Source organism: Periophthalmus magnuspinnatus, chromosome 10 (genome assembly GCF_009829125.3).
Source record: "Periophthalmus magnuspinnatus isolate fPerMag1 chromosome 10, fPerMag1.2.pri, whole genome shotgun sequence".
In the NCBI taxonomy this organism is placed as follows: Eukaryota; Metazoa; Chordata; class Actinopteri; order Gobiiformes; family Gobiidae; genus Periophthalmus; species Periophthalmus magnuspinnatus.
The window spans coordinates 33721619-33741912 of NC_047135.1; the positions used below are offsets into that span (position 1 = coordinate 33721619).

Consider the following 20294-nt stretch of genomic DNA (forward strand, 5'->3'; position numbering starts at 1 on the left):
ATGCAAGCCCCAAAAAACAGATGTTCAGAGCAGTTGTTGTTGTTGAACTTTTTTTTCATCAAGGGCTGCATTTTAAAACAGAAACTGGAGGGCCGGAAACTGGTGATAAATACAGTGAATAGTGCAATATTTAATCTGTATTCTGTAATTCAGGGCTACTGGATCCGGACTGGACTGGTGTCATGAATTGGAAGAATTCAGACCAAAACAGTCGTCAGTGAGGACACACACATTGCACACTATTATTATGCTAGATCCTCCAAAAATATTTCCTGGAACCTTTATCTACTTATAATAAAAAACTGGAAATACTGTCTCTAGTTCCACAAAGATTTGTTTTGAAGGTAAGGACTGGAGAGGATACTGAGGATACTGAAAGAAGGTCTGAAAAATAGATCCGAGGGCAGCATTTGGTCCTTGGGCCATAGTTTGTTAAAACCCCTGCCTAGATCATACATGTCTGTTCTACAGAAAACAAAAAGACAAAGCCAGTTTGAGTAAAACAAATGATGGTCCTTATTTCAAATCTGGGCATTGCCAGCAACTTTGCAATACAATGCATAAGCTTTTAAAAAAGAATCTGGTGTCCTGATACTGGGCGGGCATCGTGATGTTGATGCATGTATATCACAATACAAGACGCACATTATGATACGTATCCCAATACAATACATACAATATAAAAGGGTCTTGCAAATATACCAAAAAGTCATTTTTATTGTGCGCTACTGAGTAAGAAAAAAACAAAAACAAAACATTGATCCTTTTAATATGATGACACACGTGTAACTGAGTAATGATGATTAATAACAATGAACAAAACCTCATTATATGACATATATATTCATATATTTGTAATAAAGACCAGCTAGTTTAGTAAATACATGTTTTTCTAAGTTCTAAAACAATTAACATTTGAGCTCATTAATTCTGAATTAATATTGTATAATTATCATGTAGCGTATTAGAACACTTATTATCCACTTATATATGTAGTATGATATTTATTAATTATAGAAGTATGTAGTAAGTTTTTTCATGTGTGTTATTACTGTGTTATAAATCTAAAAGTACAGCTAAATTAAAGAAATAAAACTGTGAATAATCCGCTTGGTTATACATTACTTTTAGTTTTAATTTGTAATTTCTGGCAAAGTTGAGATAAACTAACACAGCTAACTCTAGTTAGTGGCCTTCCATGTCAAGTCTTGACGTTCGTTCACAGCCTCGTGATATCGGTAAACCAAACATGACGTTGCAGTCCCGTATTTGACGAGCATCTAAACTGACCAATAGAAAAGCGACTCTTCTTGAGCAGAGCCAATGGGTTTATGAAAATTTCCGATAGAGGCGGACTTTCTGAGAAAGCAGTGCGTATCGGGTTAGGTTGTTAGAAAGTTAATGGCTGGGGGAAAGAGATCCTCCTCAACCCTCGCTTCGGGAGAGTTTCTGGATTCCCTGAAGTAAAATCACGCAAATAACCTAAAACAAAGAGCCTGGGCGGACGTTTAAGTCAACAACTAGCGCGTAAACCCAGTATCGTGAACATAAGTATGCAGGATGCAGTAGCCGGGACGGCAATGCTGACGGACGGCTTCGAGGACGAGATTGACTCGGTGACTCCTCGCTCCCCAGTGGCAGGGATGGGGGTAGGAGCGACACCAGGAGGAGTCGGACTGGGGGGCATTGGGATTGGTGTAGGCGGAAAGAAAGTACGTTTGTACGGTGAGCCAAGCGGGCCTGCTGCAGAAAGACTGGATTTTAAACTAGCGGCCGCGGCCGTACTCTCATCTGGTCCTGGATCCGGCAGCGACGAAGACGAGGTTTCAGAGGTAGCTACGCTATGCTAACTTAGCTAAGCTTTACTAGAGCTAACCAGAGGCTAGGCAGCATTCCGCTTTAGCGAGCTGGCTGCTAGCTAAGACTTAGCTCACAGTTGGCAGCCACCCCCTCCCAGGCCGCCGAAATTACGTAAATTATCCCCACACCTCACCCAAATAACACTACTATCCAGCTCAGACCCTAATACAGTGTTTGATGTGTACAGTGTGTTTTGGAGCAGTTCAGTTGTGCAGGCTAGTCGGAGAAAATGTATTATTTATGCGTCCCAGGCTGCGACTAGGGCCTTGTTCGGGTGGAAGAGACGGCGGCCTCGCTTGGTGCTGTCGTCTCGCAGCACCACCACAAGTTCGCAGTCCTTCCCCAAAATTTAGCCTCAACGGTCAAACTGTGTCCGCCAGCCCGTGGACAGATATGGTGCAATTACGTCACTTTACAAATCATGTAAATAATCTGTGATCAGACCCAGGGCAGCTGTTTCACCCATGTACATGACGCTTTACTCGGGGTCAACCTGGATTTTACAAGTGTGTGTTGACAAATAACCCCCTTGTTACTTCATCCTCCCTTCTCGTCTCTCAACCATCAAACTAGTATCGATACAGTGTTAACTTTATTTGCGTTGTCACGGTGGTGAGCAGGTTTACCATTGCTATCACAAAAGTGTGGTGGCATCTCAAACAGATCATGCTGCAGTCTTCGATAGAAAATATGTCATCTATTACTTGCAAATTGCGATATAAATTGGCGTTATAAATGTTGAGTTTGGTTTATCATATAGAAACACTATCTTGGTTTTCTGTGCTGACTATTGTTTTTATTAGACAAATCATAAAATTATTAGGGGAGTTGCATCTTAAAGAATCTCTCAATACGTCAGACACCTGCCTCATTGCAGACAAAATTTGAAACTAAAGCCAAAACAAAAGTTTTACTGGTTGAGTTTGGTCTTTTGCTGAACTGTTTGCCCTGTAGTTTGTTCTAACTAGCTCCACATTGAGCATCTTCAGGCTAAGTGGAGGTTCATAAAAGCTGCTGAAGAAAAGGCTGGTACTGAGAGTAATAGTTGAGTAAAGTAATCGAATCAGCTTGCAAATGTAGTTTCTGTTGTGCTTGAAGTTAGCCTGCACTGCTCCAAGAGTGTCTGCTGTGCCGGTTCAACCCAGTCGTGAACTCTCTGCTCTGGGCTGTAGCTAAAATCTGAGCCCCAGGATTAAGCAGATGCCATTCTAGGCCTTTCCAGCTCTGTGGATACCATCACTCTGGGAACTGTAGTTCATTAATAGTGAACACTGATGTCCATTGTTGATTACAAAAGCCCTCATAGAACTACATTCCCAATGTGTTGTTGTGCTTTGCATTCCTGTCCTATAGCTGAATTTCACTACATTGCTGAATACCAACTTTCTCAAAACATTTACCCCATTGGCTTGTCTGAACCTCAAATGCTGGAATGTGTCTGAACATGGGCTGAGATTTTGACTTCATTACTTTTTAAATAAAAGTTTAGCTAGCACATAATTTGCACTTTAACCCAGTTTATCCCATTTATAAAGTTGTCAATACTCGCTTTTCTCAGTAATGACAAGTTTATATTAACTTTAGATTTAATATTGCAAGTATTCAGTCCCTTGTTAGTACTAGTTAATTAAGTCAAGTCACCGTGTGAAATTGTTATAGTTTCTTGCACTCTGTTTGTTGTCTTTCTAATCCGTTAAATAGTGTTGCTAAAACAGATAGCTGGCTCAGGTATGATGCTGTGTGCTAGGGGCAGCTGACTCTCGGGGCACTACTGTGTCCTGTGCTTTCAGCCCTTTATCCTGATGCTCTCTTTGCATCCTTTGTGCTAAAGAAACAGTAAACAAACAAGGATCATGTGAGTGTCTATTTATAGACCTGGATTTTAGTTTTAGACAAAATGTTAAAAATATGATTTAAAGGGTTTATATATAAATTCTTGGTGATATTTTCCCAATCTAATTCTTCTGTCTTGCTTTGTTTCTTTCTAAGGTGGAGTCCTTCATTCTTGATCAGGAGGACTTGGATAACCCCATCATGAAGACGGCGTCAGAGTTGCTCTTGTCCAGTGCCACAGACGGAGTTGATTTGAGAACTGTTGACCCAGAGACACAGGCGCGGCTCGAAGCTCTATTAGAAGCTGCAGGTATGAAAGGTTTTTTCAAATTAAACCTGTCTTCACACAGTAATAAATATAAATTTGAAGGTTTGATTGGCATTATAAAAAAAACATCTGCAGTCATACTCAAAGGCCTGTGTTGTAGTTTGTAAATTATTTGGTCCATCAGTTTCACTCAAACTTGTAATCTAGGTGTTAGGCGCGGTGTGTAGATTAATCCAATAGTGCTGGGTGTCCTGGCCTCGTTTGGGCTTATGAACATTACCAGGTAGATTAACACTGCAATGCGCTTGAGCCTTTCCATGCAGCGAGCCCGCGTTGAACAGCTAATGGATAATCTCATTCTACTGTATTTCCCCTCCCGTCCTCCCTTCCTCAACACAAGAGTTCATCGCTGTAAATTAAGTCAGTTCTGCCATACAAATATATAGTTTTGTTTTTGTAAGCATCACTACTGCAGGGATCTATTCATGAGTTTTAGCGTTTGAGGACAGGAGACCATTCAAAAGATATAATATTGGCATGGCAAGTTTATTTATATAGCACAATTCGTACACAAAGTAATTCAAAGTGCTTTGCAGAATAAGAAAGACATTAAAATCACAATACAAACAAATCAAATCGTAAATAATCATAATAAAATGAACATTAAAAGAGAAGAGTGCAGAATAATAACCTTTCAGTCATATTCACAGCTGAACAGAACTGTTTTGAGCCTGGATTTAAATATTGTCAAAGTGGAGGCCTGTCTCACATTATATATTGGGTACATATTGGGTATTGAGTTGTTAATTGCTATGATAACGGTCCTAATTTTTCACCGTTCTAAAACCCACTGATAGATCATTCTTATGCGCGTGGTGTTTGTGTATTGAAAAAGGGTGCTGTTTTTAAGAACCACTTCTAGTGATGTATGTTATGTGATATAAATCCAAAAAAGTCCTTCTGCTTGAGGTTCGGTTTGACAAATATTCGTGACGCATATATTTGTATTTCACGACTACATACTGCAGTTTGCGTACAGATTAGCCAGAGTAGGGTGGACTAGGTGCAGTGTGATGACTTTACAGAGTGAAAAATGGCAAAAGAAAAATTCAATTCTGTCAGCTGGACAAAAGTTTTAGAGTGAAGACTTTTGTCATGTTGACAGAATACACTTTTTCTTTACCTGGACAAATGAGGGATTACACAGACATCGATACAGGATGAATGTAGAAATGTTGAAATGTACAAAAATGTTACTCAGCTGAAACGCTGCAAAAATGGGGTCATGTCCTTGAATAAAAATGCAGTTAAAATATGAACAAAATCAATGATCAGTTATTGTTACTGGATGAGTCTGTTTGCTATTTTACTAAACCCGATTTCTGATTACACTCTAATCAAGGCAGAGAAATATTTCAGGTTTTAGATTAGCTGCTCTAAAGTTGTTATATAAATGTTTATCTCAAAACAATATGCAATTTAATTTTCAACGCAAAGTAATTTTAGTCCTTTCATATTACCATCTGGTTTTCTACTTCTGAAATGGCTCAAGAACTTTCTTAAACTCATCAAGGACAAAATTTCTTGAAGTCTATTTTACTTTTTCAAATTAGTATTTAGCTTTATATACTAGTTACTAGTTATACTAGTTTTTAGCTTTATATACTAGTTTTATACTTCTGTGAGTGGTATCTGTGTAATTACTTAAGCTTTTTAATAACCAAATTTGTTACATTTTAATTTGGCCAGTTGCATCTTTGTATATAGATGGTGCTTCTTCTGTTCAGAAATATATATAAAAAAATACTTTACAGGGAACGTTTGAGTTTTTCAAAAGCCGTACTCAGGAGTTAATTTGACTAAGGTAATGTTTAAGCTATATCGAGAAGAAAATTGTTGACAGTGTAAACATGGAGGCGGAGGGAAGCAACAATGAAAACACTGCTGCGTTTTTTAATATCTCATATTTCTAATTTGGATTACTTGATCTAGCTATTTTTATTTGAATGGGTTCTAGTTAACTACAACATTGGCCTGCCCACAACAAGAAGAACATCAAAACAAAAATAAAAGTGCTTCTTTAGTATGTTTAATATAAAATAAAGTAATGTTAAAAAAAAAAAAAAGCTTGATCTGTCTTATAAAGCAGCTAGTATTGGATTAAGAATGCCAATTAATGAACGAACAATATGCGATGTGTTTGTTAAATCTTTTGTCTACATTGAGATAAACATGTCAAGAGTAAACCATTAACTTTCCTCGGCTCTTTTCTTAACTTTGCTGTGAGAAACATTGTGAAATCTTTGAGAACCATGTTGTCTTGTGTTAAACCAAATGCAGTGATTGAAAAAAGGCAGTTTTAAAAAAGTTCAGAATTGTTCAGAAAGTGTGTGCATGGTTTTCAAACTATTTCCAACACAAGGCAGCTTCCCGTCCTGAAGCTTTTGTTAGCTGTCTGTTTATACAATATGTTGAACCTTTTTTGCCCACTGTCCTAATGAGCTGCAGTTATTCCTTTCTTGTTTACTGCCTCTTACCATCTATAATTCAAAAGGGATAAACCCTTTTCTCTTAAACCACATAATTTACAGGACTCACTGCATTCGTCACAGAGCTTTTTTTTGCTCCAGGCCTGCTGATTTGTTTTAAATAAATACAAAAGCTATAGATGTGTAATGAGCGCAGTCTGAAGATGTATTCCACCACATTATTAACAAATGCTTTGGTTGGGTTTTTTTCTGTGTGTTTTGCATTCACGCCACTACTAACCTTGGATTGGATTGGCCTGATTGGACGCACTTCTCCCTGTCCCCCTGGTGTGGCTGTGCTTCCCTGTGGTTTGCCTTTGCCTATGCACCTATGCCCTTTTGGTGTTTGGCAGGCATCGGTAAACTGTCCACTGCCGATGGTAAAGCTTTTGCAGACCCTGAAGTGCTACGGCGGCTGACGTCATCCGTGAGTTGTGCCCTGGACGAAGCGGCAGCAGCCCTGACGCGGATGAGGGCGGAAAACACGCTCAACGCAGGCCAAGCAGACAAGTATGTATCTGACCCACACCATACACTAGCTGGTACAGGTGGGCGACATGGCCATATAAACTCAAATCATGGTCTCGCCAACTTCAGGAAATTGTTGTAATGTGTATGTAATACAGTTCTTTTATATTTAATTCTCCATCCCTTCACTTTTTTCCACCTATTTGTCAACATTAATGTGCTCATGAAACGTAAACAAGTAAAAATTGTGCCATAGGTTCTAAAAATTTTGATTTGAATTATTGTGCCATATTGCCCACCTTTCCCACCACAAATGTTTGGTGATAGGCAGTGATAGGTGGTGATGGTGTGTTACTGTGCGGCGTTTGTAAGTTCACCTGTCACAGTGGCAGTAATTGTAGCAGTCTGGTTATTTTCAGCCGTAGTTTAGCAGAGGCGTGCTCCGATGGGGATGTCAACGCAGTCCGCAAACTGTTGGACGAGGGACGGAGCGTCAATGAACACACAGAAGAAGGAGAGAGCTTGTTGTGTCTTGCCTGCTCGGCTGGCTATTATGAACTTGCACAGGTAAAAATATACCTATTATTTAACTACTAAAGAACAGACACACACAGAATGTGCATAATTAATGATTGGAATTTATATTTGCAGGTGTTATTGGCCATGCATGCCAATGTAGAGGACAGAGGCATCAAAGGGGATATAACGCCACTAATGGCTGCAGCCAGTGGAGGTTATGTAGATATCGTCAAACTCCTTTTGGTCCATGGAGCAGATGTAAACGCACAGTCCTCTACAGGTAAAACAATATGATTTTGAATTGATTGCTTGAGCAGCGTCTGTTGTGTACATTTTACTAATGATATTTGGTTGCTTTATTTCAGGAAACACGGCTCTAACGTACGCATGTGCAGGTGGCTTTGTAGATGTGGTAAAAGTGCTACTCAAAGAGGGTGCTAACATCGAGGACCACAATGAGAACGGGCACACGCCCCTCATGGAAGCCGCGAGCGCGGGTCATGTGGAGGTTGCCAGATTGCTCTTGGAGTATGGCGCTGGAATCAACACACACTCCAATGAGTTCAAAGAAAGTGCTCTCACGCTCGCCTGCTACAAAGGTCAGATTAACTCCTTAAAATGTGCAAAATAACCTCAAAGGTAGAGAAATCCTGTTCTAACCATAAACTATCCTTACGTACAGGTCACTTAGACATGGTGCGTTTTCTGTTGGAGGCTGGAGCAGATCAGGAACACAAGACTGATGAGATGCACACAGCTCTGATGGAAGCTTGCATGGTGAGCATTAGATCCACCACTGTTTGGCTCACAAGATATGCCGCTAAAAAAAACCCAACTTAAACCTATAATATTTTTGGCATTTCTTAAAGTTTGTTGTGCTTACCTATACATTTTTCGTGTGTCTCGCTGTCCCAGGATGGCCATGTGGAGGTAGCGCGGCTCTTGCTGGACAGCGGGGCTCAGGTGAACATGCCTGCGGATTCCTTTGAGTCGCCCCTCACCCTGGCAGCCTGTGGGGGACATGTGGAGCTGGCAGCCTTGCTCATTGAGAGAGGAGCCAACCTGGAGGAGGTACGATAGACCAGACTGATGCACTGTTATTATGTTCTAAGTTCTATATAATTGTCTATATTTTTGTCTGATTGTGACGTTCTTGTTGTTTTTTATGCACAGGTTAATGATGAGGGATACACACCTCTTATGGAGGCAGCTCGAGAAGGTCACGAGGAGATGGTAGCTCTGTTACTAGCTCAAGGTAAATTCACTCAAAATAACACTACCATTGTAACTTTGACCATGACCAAAATGTACAAGGTGGAAGTAAACTCCTGTCCTCTCTCCAGGTGCAAACATCAACGCACAGACGGAAGAAACCCAGGAAACAGCCCTAACTTTAGCATGCTGTGGAGGTTTCTTAGAAGTTGCAGACTTTCTCATTAAGGCCGGAGCTGATATCGAGTTAGGTTGTTCTACTCCTCTCATGGAAGCTGCCCAGGAAGGCCACCTAGAGTTGGTGAAGTACCTACTAAATGCAGGTGAGTAGAATAACTAATAAGCTGCTAAACATTTAAGCAGTTTAGATTTCTGGAATGAGAAACCCTGTTTTTCCTTCAGGAGCAAATGTTCACGCGACAACAGCCACTGGTGACACAGCATTAACTTATGCCTGTGAGAATGGACACACAGACGTCGCAGATGTGCTTCTGCAGGCTGGAGCCAACCTGGTATGTTTTAAACCTAATGCTTTTTCAGTTACTATTGTTCAAAAAGCTAAATATTTTTGTTTTTCTCAGGAACATGAGTCTGAAGGGGGGAGAACTCCTTTGATGAAGGCAGCAAGGGCAGGCCATCTCTGCACGGTGCAGTTCCTGATCAGTAAAGGTAGTGTTTGTTTTTTGTTATACTCTAAAGTTGATTGACCATTTGTTCTAATGCAAATTAAGTTATTCCATCATTAAAATGTCTGTTTTCTAGGCGCTAATGTGAATCGAGCGACAGCTAATAATGATCACACAGTGGTGTCGCTGGCCTGTGCTGGGGGACATCTCGCTGTGGTGGAGCTTCTGCTGGCACATGGAGCTGACCCAACGCACAGGCTCAAAGTAATAACAGCCCCACATATTCTGTAGTCTTAATCTAGGGAGCAGGCTTTAAATTTAATCTGTGTTTGTTTTTAGGATGGTTCAACCATGTTGATAGAAGCTGCTAAGGGTGGCCACACTAATGTGGTATCCTACCTGTTGGATTATCCCAACAACATCCTGTCTGTCCCAGCCCCTGATCTGTCACAACTAACGCCTCCTTCGCAAGATGCCTCTCAGGTAAAGCCTTAGTTCTTGTGCATTTGCTACTATTCTATTCATTATAATAAAAATAATAATAATGCCTATTTGTAGGTTCCTCGTGTCCCATTCCAAGCCCTCGCTAATTTGGTACCCCCCCAGGAGCCAGACCAAGCCCCATCAAGCATCGCCACCCCCCCTCCCGTCTCAAGCAAGGGTAAGGATTTTTTTGTACTAGTTGTAGATAAAGCTGATACAGGTAGATATGAGTGCAACATTAATATGACAATAACTATTGGAATTCATAAGTATTCAGTTTTCTTTTTTTCAAGTTTTAATTTGTAATGACTTACTTATGCTCTTATTTCTTTTGGCAAATTAGCCATGTCCAAGCAGAGACAAGCGGCCCTTCAGCCTAGTGTGCCCAGTGCGACTGGCCGAGGGACGGAGGCAGATCATCTGCCGACCTTCCACCTGTGCCAGCCTCTTGAGTGCATTGTGGAGGAGACAGAGGGAAAGCTCAATGAGCTTGGGCAGAGGATTAGCGCCATTGAAAAAGCCCAACTTCAGTCGTTAGAACTTATTCAGGGGGAGCCACTCACCAAAGACAAGATTGAGGAGTTGAAGAAGAGCAGAGAGGAGCAGGTGCATATTACCAATTTTCAATATGTTTTCACCATGTGGTGTTGCCCTAGTCATGTCATTTATGCATTAAAATGTTTTCTGATATTAAAAATGATTTTCTTAGGTTCAGAAGAAAAAGAAAATTCTGAAGGAACTGCAGAAGGTAGAGCGCCAGCTGCAGTTAAAAACACAGCAACAGTTCACCAAAGAGTATATGGAGGCCAAGGGCTTGAAAGAGGAACAGGAGCCTGGGCAAAGCCAAGGCCCAGGTCCTGGACCGGGGAGTCCAACTTCCCCAATGCTTCTTCCCACACCCCCAGGCGCCCAAGTCAACACCAGCTCTGACACGGATGAAGAGGCCAACCGGGATGGAGAGCAAGAGCAGCCTGCAGAGGTAAAAGCAGTAAAGTACTAACTTGAAACATAATGTGACCTGTAGGATATTTGCTTTAATTATTTACTTAAATATCCATCCAGGAGGATGAAGACTATGATTATGAGGAGGAGGAGGGTTCAGACGAAGAGCCAGATGGAGAGGAGGATTTTGCCAAACTTCCTCAGGTGGGCACAATTCTCTACCGGGACAGTCCACAGCCTCCACAGCAACCTCCGCTTCCTCCCTCACCTCAGACCCAGCCACAGCCCCCGCCTCCACCTCTCCAGGCGGCCTTTGTTCCTATCCCACCCCTACCAGACTACAACCCTGCGGACTACCCAGGGAGCCCTGAGCTCCAGAGGGTACTAGTGGGACAACAGATGCTGGGCCAGCCGCAGGGCCAGGGTCAACAGTTGGCTGGGATTGGCCCAGGAATGTTACCTCCACAGCCCTCCGATGGTCTCATGGTAGCCACACCTGCACAAACACTCACAGACACGCTGGATGACATTATGGCAGGTATGTCGACTTCCAGGTGCAAGTTTTCAAAGTGTTTTTCAGTTTTCTAAAGATCTTGCTGATATGATTTCTCTGATTTCTCTGATGCAGCTGTGAGCAATCGTGTACCAATGCTGACTACTACAACTTCACCAACGCCCTTATCCCAGCCACCCTCACAGATGCCCGCAACCATCTCCACACCTCCCTCTGTTTTGCCGCTGTATCCTTCTGTCGACATTGACGCACATGTAAGATCCATTAAAGATGAGCTACAGTAATATCTCTACATATTTGAGCTGTTGTTGAGAGCTGTGTTCTTTCCCTCAGACGGAGAGTAACCATGACACCGCGCTGACGCTGGCCTGTGCAGGAGGACATGAAGAGCTGGTGTCTGTCCTGATTGCTCGGGGAGCCAACATTGAGCACCGGGACAAAAAAGGTATGCCTTAAAGGAGACCTATTGTACTTGCCTGCTATATAGTTATGATCTATGACACCCGTGGACCATTGTTATAATTTGAACATTTTAAATCACAATATTAAGACAACTTATTAAAAGAAACAAGTCTGCCGCTCCTATGGATAGCCGCAGATCACACTAGAAAATAGTGGATATTTTTCATTTGTACCCAAATGTCTAAACAATGCTTCTGAATCCTACATGTGTCATCAATTTAAAAAAAATTATATTGAGGAACATAGTAAGTACAAAGCAGTGGTCGTGTGCCGATAGCAGTGAAAACTTGAAAATAGGCGATTAAAGACTGCTCAAACATGTACAAATCACTCCAAAAACAACTTCAAGAGGGTAATTGAGAAGGGAAAATAACTAACATGGTTACAAGCTCTGAAAAGTTGATTTTGCATAATAGGCCTGCTTCAGCAACCACAATTTATGTAAACAAGGTTCTAACAAAACGGTAGGGGCAACGTTTGGTCTTACTCTACACCTTCCGCTCAGTAACTCTAAATAGAAGATTTATGGACGTTGTCAATGAGGACATGAAGTTTATTTTAGATTAGAGGAGACAGTTAGGAAGAGATGGAGGCAGGAGACTGAATGTGGTGACCCCTGAAATGAGAACAAGAATAAGAAGTAGTAAGGGCTCTTCTAATTTTCCATTGCTCTACAGGATTCACCCCTCTCATCCTGGCTGCCACGGCTGGTCATGTGGGAGTGGTTGAAGTTCTCCTGGACAAAGGTGGTGACATTGAGGCGCAGTCAGAGAGAACCAAAGACACGCCCCTCTCCCTGGCCTGCTCCGGGGGGCGACAGGAGGTGGTGGAGTTGCTGCTGCTTCGTGGAGCAAATAAAGAGCACCGCAATGTTTCTGACTACACACCGCTCAGCTTGGCTGCTTCTGGGGGTTATGTCAACATCATTAAAATACTACTCAATGCTGGTGCTGAAATTAACTCCAGGTAGAAACATTTATCAACATTCTAGATTGTAAAGTAGTTTTGTTTTGTTTTTTAAATTTATCTCATGATTGGTTTTCTTTTCAAGAACTGGCAGTAAGCTTGGGATCTCCCCTCTAATGCTGGCAGCAATGAACGGCCATGTACCAGCTGTAAAACTGCTACTGGACATGGGTTCTGACATTAATGCCCAGATTGAGACCAATCGAAACACTGCCTTGACCTTGGCATGCTTTCAAGGGCGAGCTGAGGTTGTCAGCCTGCTCTTAGATCGCAAGGCTAATGTGGAACATCGGGCTAAGGTGAATGATTGTTTTGTCTGACTCAGCCTTTGGCATTCATTGGGCAATGTTTTCCTAATGGAGTCGTCACTTCCTGCAGACTGGTCTCACTCCTCTGATGGAGGCGGCCTCTGGAGGCTATGCTGAAGTTGGACGAGTGCTTCTGGATAAAGGTGCTGATGTCAATGCTCCCCCTGTTCCCTCATCTAGAGACACTGCCCTCACCATTGCTGCTGACAAAGGCCACTATAAGTTTTGTGAGCTGCTTATCAACAGGTGCGTGCCGGGTATATTAAACAAACCGTGGTTCTTCTGTTCTTCCTAGAGAAATACATGAATTGTAATGTGTACACAAATACTGTCTTCACAGGGGTGCTCATATCGATGTACGCAACAAAAAAGGGAACACGCCTCTCTGGCTCGCAGCAAATGGCGGACATTTTGACGTGGTTCAGCTTTTGGTTCATGCCAGTGCTGATGTGGATGCAGCTGACAACCGCAAGATCACCCCTCTGATGGCTGCTTTTCGAAAGGTGTGATATTTTTCAGTGGTTTGTTTATTATATTTACTTATGAGTAACAACTTGTTTGCCCATAATCATAGGGTCATGTGAAAGTGGTACAGTATCTTGTAAAGGAAGTCAACCAGTTCCCATCAGACATTGAGTGCATGAGATATATTGCCACCATTACTGATAAGGTAAGTATTGAAATGCACTGTTCTCTGTGCACCTTTTACATTTTTAATGAAAAGCTTGTATTGTATGAGCTCAGTGGTCAAGTTTGTGTATTTGTTGGAGCTAAACCAGAGTCACTTAGGTTAATGTATCTGCTAATTTAGGAGCTGTTGAAGAAGTGCCATCAGTGCATGGAGACCATCGTCAAAGCCAAAGACCAACAGGCAGCTGAAGCCAACAAAAATGCGAGCATCCTCCTGAAAGAGCTAGACCTGGAGAAGGTAACGCTTACTCTAGAAACGCCTTCAGAACGTTTGATGATGTGAGATTTATTTATTTTCCAATTTGATACTTTTCACAGTCGCGAGAGGAGAGCAAGAAGCAGGCCTTAGCTGCCAAGCGTGAAAAGCGCAAGGAGAAACGCAAGAAGAAGAAGGAGGAGCAGAAAAGAAAGCAAGAGGAGGAGGAGGGGCAGAAATCCAAGGAGGAGTCTGAGATGCTGGATCAGAAGGAAGATTCAGCAGAAGGTAGACTTTAAATCAAGTACTTTGTGAACCTCCACCCAATCATCCACTGTCTTTCTTTGGGGCTGGGTTGCGAAGGCAGCAGTCTGTGTAGAAATGGCAGTATGGGCCCTCCTGCTCAAATTTCTTTCAGCTCTTCCATCTTTGTGAATTTTTGTGAACTCTTAAATGTGTTCTTATTTATTCACTTCAGAAGCAGAAGTTCCCATTGAGCCTCCAAGTGCCACCACCACCACTACAATTGGCATATCGGCCACATCCACCACATTCACTACAGCTTTCGGTAAGAAGAGGGCAAGTGTGGCCACCACCCCAAGCACCAATCGTAAGAACAAAAAGAACAAGACCAAGGACTCCTCTCCAAGTGAACCAATCATATTACAAGATCCACAGGTTAGCACTTCACAGCACTAACATAAGCTGCATTTTTAAGAATGGAATATAATTCCTGTTTTTGTCATAGGTTGCACTAGCGCAGCACAAGGCTGACAAGAACAAGATCCATGGTGAGCCCCGGGGTGGGGGCGGGGGAGTGACGAGTGGCAACAGCGACTCAGACCCCTTGGACAGCACTGACTGTGCCAGTGAAAGCAGCAGCAGTGGTGGCAAGAGTCAGGAGCTCAACTATCTGCCCGACTTGACTTCCTCTGCTTCGTCATCTTCCTCCTCTTCATCCTCCTCAGCGCCCTCTTCAGGAGCAGTGCCATCGCAAATTCTCCCACCAGGTCCAGAGAAAAGGCACTATCTGCAGTCACAAGCTGAGAGTCGAATGGACAGCAAGGTCACGGTCTCCATCTCAAAACCAATGCAAAAGTGAGACATTTGACAAGACATTTGATGATTTTATTTATTTTTTTGTCCCATATCAGGAGTAGTATCTTTTCTGTTTGCATTTTTAGTGATACATAGTAAAACATAATATTTTATATGTTCATAGAGAACAGTAAGTACTTACCCAGGTGTGTTTTAGTGGACCCTAAAACAAGTTGTCTTTTTACAGAGTTCCGGACACAAACGACTCAACCTCAAGCTCCCTTCCCTCACCATTTAAAACCATGGCTTTACCAGTTAACACTGCAAGCACTAAGCTAAGCCTTACAAGCCCTAAGCGCGGCCAGAAGAGAGAAGAAGGTTGGAAGGAAGTTGTCAGAAGGTTGGTGGGAAAAATTATTTAACCAGTTTATGTAATCCTTCAGTCGTCTGGGTCTGATCCATAGCAAAAGACAAAGTTTAAATCTGTCAACTGGACAAGCTGACAGATTTAAACTTCGTCTTTTGCTATTTAACCAGTACATTTATGTGTAGGCCTACTGTTCTACTTTTGAAAAATATATTGGTTACTTGTTTCTATTCATTGTAACCCTCACTGTCTAATCTAAAGCCAATGTTGTCTATAGAAACTAGGATCTGCTTCAAAGTTTAATGAGGATTTATCATTTTTATTTTGCAGATCAAAAAAGCTATCAGTTCCCGCCTCTGTGGTCTCTCGGATTATGGGCCGAGGAGGCTGCAACATCACAGCGATTCAAGATGTGACTGGAGCTCATATTGATGTGGACAAACAGAAGGACAAAAACGGGGAGAGGATGATTACTATAAGGTAAAATACTGCCATCTGGTGGACTGATTATGGAATGAGATTGCAGATGTATATTTACTGGAATATCTGTTATCACAGTTGAAGTCATGTTGTTTTTCTACATACCGGTACATAATTACAATTATGATTTAATCCTGTTGTTGCAGGGGAGGCACAGAGTCCACCCGGTATGCAGTCCAGCTCATTAATGCTCTAATTCAAGATCCTGCTAAAGAGCTGGAAGATTTGATCCCCCGAAATCACATCCGAGCTCCAGGCTCCAAAACAGCAGCTTCTTTCCCAAATACAACTGGGACCACCAGTGGTTCTGCCACCAAATCACTGAGCTCTCTGGTCACGTCTCCTGGGGTCTCGTTCCAACCTGCCTCTTCAGCCTCTTCTCAGGCTGGTGGAAAGATTGGGAAGGTCTTGCCCTCAAATGTCAGACAGCCTTTTCCTGTGTCTCTGCCCCTCGCTTACGCCCACCCTCAGCTCGCTCTACTCGCTGCTCAAACCATGCACCAAATCAGACATCCACGTCTACCCATGGCCCAGTTTGGTGGAACCTTCTCCCCTGCTGCCAGCACATGGGGTCCTTTTCCTGTGCGTCCTGTGAGTCCTGGCAGTGCAAACAGCTCCCCCAAGCACAATGGAGGAACTGGAAGCACAGCTAGCCAGCCTAGACCCAACTCGGCCCATGGCGACCACAGCAACACATCAACTACAGGAGCCCCCGTCACAACAACCACCACTACTACTACCAGCACTCCTAACACATCCACAGCTGCAGCCTCTCCTCATACCCCCAATCCCACGTCTTACAACCCCCAACCGAGCGTACCCACACCGTCTTCTGTCCGAAAACAACTCTTCGGCCCCGACCCCAAATCTCAAGGGGTCAACGCTGTGTCGGTCTCAGCTACGCCTCCCACTAACGTTAGCAATGCAGTACGGGGAACAGGGTCTCCAGCACATCACAGCTCAAATACAACCGCTGCTAATGCTACGCCCCAACCAGTCGGACCCATTTCACAGCCTCCTGTTCAGGCAGTCAAAACAGACCTCGGTGCTGTTGCTACTCCTGGCAAAGACAAGCCTTCACTCCCGGTAGAGAGTCAGCCCATTTCTGTCAGTGAGAATATAGCTTCGGTGGGTTTTACACCTCCTGCTTTGGCTTTATCGGCCAAGCCAGAGCCTCGGCAACAGTTACCCACAACGCCCTCCTCTGTACCATCCTCAGAGGCACCCCCACCCCTCCTAAACCAACAGCCCAGCTCCAGTCTCCCTTCAGCCACCGCCCCTGTTCTGTCACATAATATTGCACATCCCAACAACACTGTACCCCATTTCTCTGCCCCTGCTCCCAGAGTCTCTCATCGTATGCAGCCACCAGGGCCTTACTACTCTCTTCCTGAGCATCAGCAGGCACAGCAGCAACAACAGCAGTCTGTGTTTGTGCCATTCAACACTCAGCCAGAGCTTACCAAACAGTCCCAAAACCAGACGTCTCAGCCTGCAGGTCTCCCTCCACAAGCCCAGGCTCCAAGCTCACTTCAGGTCTCCTCAAACCACGGGATGATCAATGGTTCACAAATGCAGCATGTGACCAGCCCAGGCAAACCGCAACAGATCACAAACTTTGGTCCGGCTGGCCTCTTCAATTTCAGCAGCATCTTTGATAACAACAGCCAGGTCAGTTAATGTTAATGTTAATGATATTATTGCTTATGCCATTATTACAGACACTCTGCAATCATAGACTTTGGTGGATGCATACAAATATTTACTGTTTTACACAGGTGGGAAACAATCAAGTGTGGAGCCATCTGCCTGCTCGATCTCCACCAGAGCAGTCGTACTCTGCTCCACCAAATTACATGGCCATGGGACAAATGGACAGTATGATTCCCCAACCTCCTCCAGACAACTCCAAAGCCCCTGGCTACCGCTCCACCTCCCAGAGGATGGTCAACAGCCCCATTGGTAAGATGCTTACATCAAGAGGACCCATCAATCAAGTGTCTGGTTGTCAGCACTGCAGCTCCTAACCTAATCCTTTTGTATTACAGCTTTGGCGAGCTATACCACCAATCCTGTGTATCTGCATGGACATACCGCAGTGGGTGCTCCTTCCTTCAGCAGACAGCACTTTTCCCCTCATCCATGGAGTGCGTCATCAGGTAGTTTTTTTTGTGAATAAGGCTTACACTGTTTTTCTCTTATTTGGATTATTAAACGGTTTAATATCTTTTTTTCAGGTGACTCCCCTGTTCCTCCGCCCTCTACTGTGTCATCCTCTGCACTGTCCACATCGGTGGTGGCCCCTCCTCCACAGCCCAAACCGGGCAGCACATCGCAGCAGGATCGGAAGGTGCCCCCACCCATTGGGACAGAGAGGTTGGCTCGGATTCGGCAAACAGGGTCAGTGAACCAACCCCTCCTCACCACCAATTACACTGCGTCTGTTGGACAGGGAGGCATCTGGTCATTTGGTGTTGGCAGCGCTTCGGGTGAGTGAATAATGTGAACTTCTTCTTCTCTAACAATAACCGGTATTTTTTTCTATGCTGTCCCTAACCGTGTTATAATTTTTGATGCAGAGGCTATGTCCGGCTGGTCACAGCCACTTATGAACAGTCACATGATGCATCCTCAGCTGCAAGCGGAACAGTCGGCCTTTTCTCAACACCAGCCGATGGAGCAGGATGATACTGGCATCGCCAACCCAGCAAACAACTTCCACCATCCACAGCATATGCCGAACAATTACATCCCTGACTTCCCTAAGGTAACTTAACCCTTTAAGGACTGAGCACACTATGGGCCAGTATAGGTCACCTAGACTTTTATATTTTTGTTAGCCATAAAAATCATATTAAAGGAAGTATCAGAATTTACTGCATTTTTTCACACATCTACTTCTATTTTACACATCCATCCGTATGTTTTCTTTTACGCATCGAATAAATGACAGGGAAAATCCCCCGTGCTCTCATTCGTCACTTTCGCGGAGCAACAGAGGCAGATTACCGTAACTGACGGAAAAATATTTAAATAGCCCCGTGCCTCCGCTTTGAGACGCCGTTTGAATTTACTTGAGAGCACGACGGAGTTACGCTGCTGGAAAGTCCGCATCCGCGCTCTATCGGCGACGATAGCCTTCGACGCTTTAGGGTTAAGGCCAAAGTAAATGTGTGAAAATGTTTATTTAAAACAAAATTTTATGTAACCTTTTTTCATGTAGGGTATACCAATATCAATGTATGGAGGAACCATGCTGCCCCCTCATGCACCCATGGCGGAGGGGCCAGGAGGAGCAATGTACAACGGTTTGCACACTGGTGACCCTGCATGGAATCCCATAATCAAAGTGGTCCCGAATAATGCAGATAACTCTGACCCACAGCAGCAGGTACTGTAGCTTTGTTACAATTTAAAATGTGTAGCCTTATAAACGTAGTGGTAAATGGAGTAGTATTTATATTTAGTGTCACTTTTTAACATTTTTTCCTCCGTTGTTTTTTTAGGTGTGGCCTGGTACCTGGGCACCTCATCTGGGCAACGTGCATCTGAACCACGTCAATTAGGCAGCGTCCACAGCAATCAAACGAAGCATGACTGGCAACGCAAGAGTGAAAAATAAACTTGACAAAATATGACAGATTAAGACAAAGCTAAAAAATACTACAGTGACAAACTAACTTGTGACTTACGAGTGCAGAGCAGGAGGTTAAAAGAATTGGAAGGTCTCATGACGCCATTCTTTGATGTGCCTATCTCCACAAGGAACAACAGAGTTGGGCAAGAGCTGTTTTCAGTGTCCCAATGATTCAAGCAAACTTGTGCGATCAACTGTTAAACAGGATCCATTTTCTGCGTAGTTTAGTGATTTTGACTTAAACCCACCAACACCTTTCTTGGGCTTAAGGGGCTCAACATGAAGTAGCTATTTAATGGCCCAAAACTAGATGATTACCTGAGGAGAACGAGAAATCAAAACCTTTTAGAGTGGTAAATACATGTATAATTGTTTACATACTAAAAAGGGTTAAAATGAGAGTAAATTTCATGTCGTATAGTGGCTCTACTTTATGTAGCCTGTATTAATGTGAAATATTTACCTTAATATTCAAATAAAAGATTGAAAAGTATGTGTCTATTTTTTATGAAAAAATATGTGCTATGTGTATGTTTTTTTTGTTTTTTTTAGTCCTGATACAAATAATCTCCTAACTACTAATTGTGGTACTAAATTGTCAGGATGTTGAAATATATATTACCTTTTGGATATTTCATGGTAAAGTGCAAAGTAATCGGTAGGAAAAACTGTCCCTTGTGCCCCATCTTGGATTACGACATCACATTATAGAATCAGAAAAACAATGATTTTAAATTGACATAACGATAAAACTTGAAAAGGAATAATGAAATACAAACTGAAATGAGACTGAGAATGAGAGGCATAATGTAATATTTTGTATACAATGTACAAATTATTTTATTTTGACCTAGTGATTTATGTTTTAGGTTGAAAGTTTTACAAACCGGAAGTTAT

The 20294-nt window shown here is 42.9% G+C and overlaps 1 protein-coding gene across 7 annotated transcripts; it reads left to right on the plus strand.

Moving 5' to 3' along the window:
- Window positions 1-1361: 1361 nt before the first annotated feature.
- Window positions 1362-19890, plus strand: ankhd1 (ankyrin repeat and KH domain containing 1). 7 transcript variants are annotated; one of them, XM_055224837.1, is made up of 38 exons: window positions 1362-1832; window positions 3850-4003; window positions 6843-6999; window positions 7362-7524; window positions 7609-7756; window positions 7842-8075; window positions 8159-8253; window positions 8392-8547; window positions 8650-8731; window positions 8820-9011; window positions 9091-9200; window positions 9270-9357; window positions 9451-9578; window positions 9654-9797; window positions 9873-9975; window positions 10141-10403; window positions 10507-10776; window positions 10860-11277; window positions 11368-11507; window positions 11587-11698; window positions 12393-12681; window positions 12767-12980; window positions 13060-13235; window positions 13330-13492; window positions 13564-13659; window positions 13801-13917; window positions 13998-14163; window positions 14354-14553; window positions 14624-14973; window positions 15161-15313; window positions 15611-15760; window positions 15907-17431; window positions 17539-17722; window positions 17809-17922; window positions 17998-18249; window positions 18340-18527; window positions 18984-19151; window positions 19267-19890. In XM_055224837.1, exons 1-38 carry the CDS (start codon window positions 1554-1556, stop codon window positions 19324-19326), a joined length of 8001 nt encoding a protein of 2666 aa, XP_055080812.1. In that variant the 5' UTR covers window positions 1362-1553; the 3' UTR covers window positions 19327-19890. The 7 variants fall into 7 exon arrangements, with proteins under 7 accessions (XP_055080812.1, XP_055080814.1, XP_055080815.1 ...); XM_055224839.1 differs by having other exon boundaries at window positions 17809-17919; XM_055224840.1 differs by having other exon boundaries at window positions 7377-7524.
- The last annotated feature ends 404 nt before the right edge of the window (window positions 19891-20294 follow it).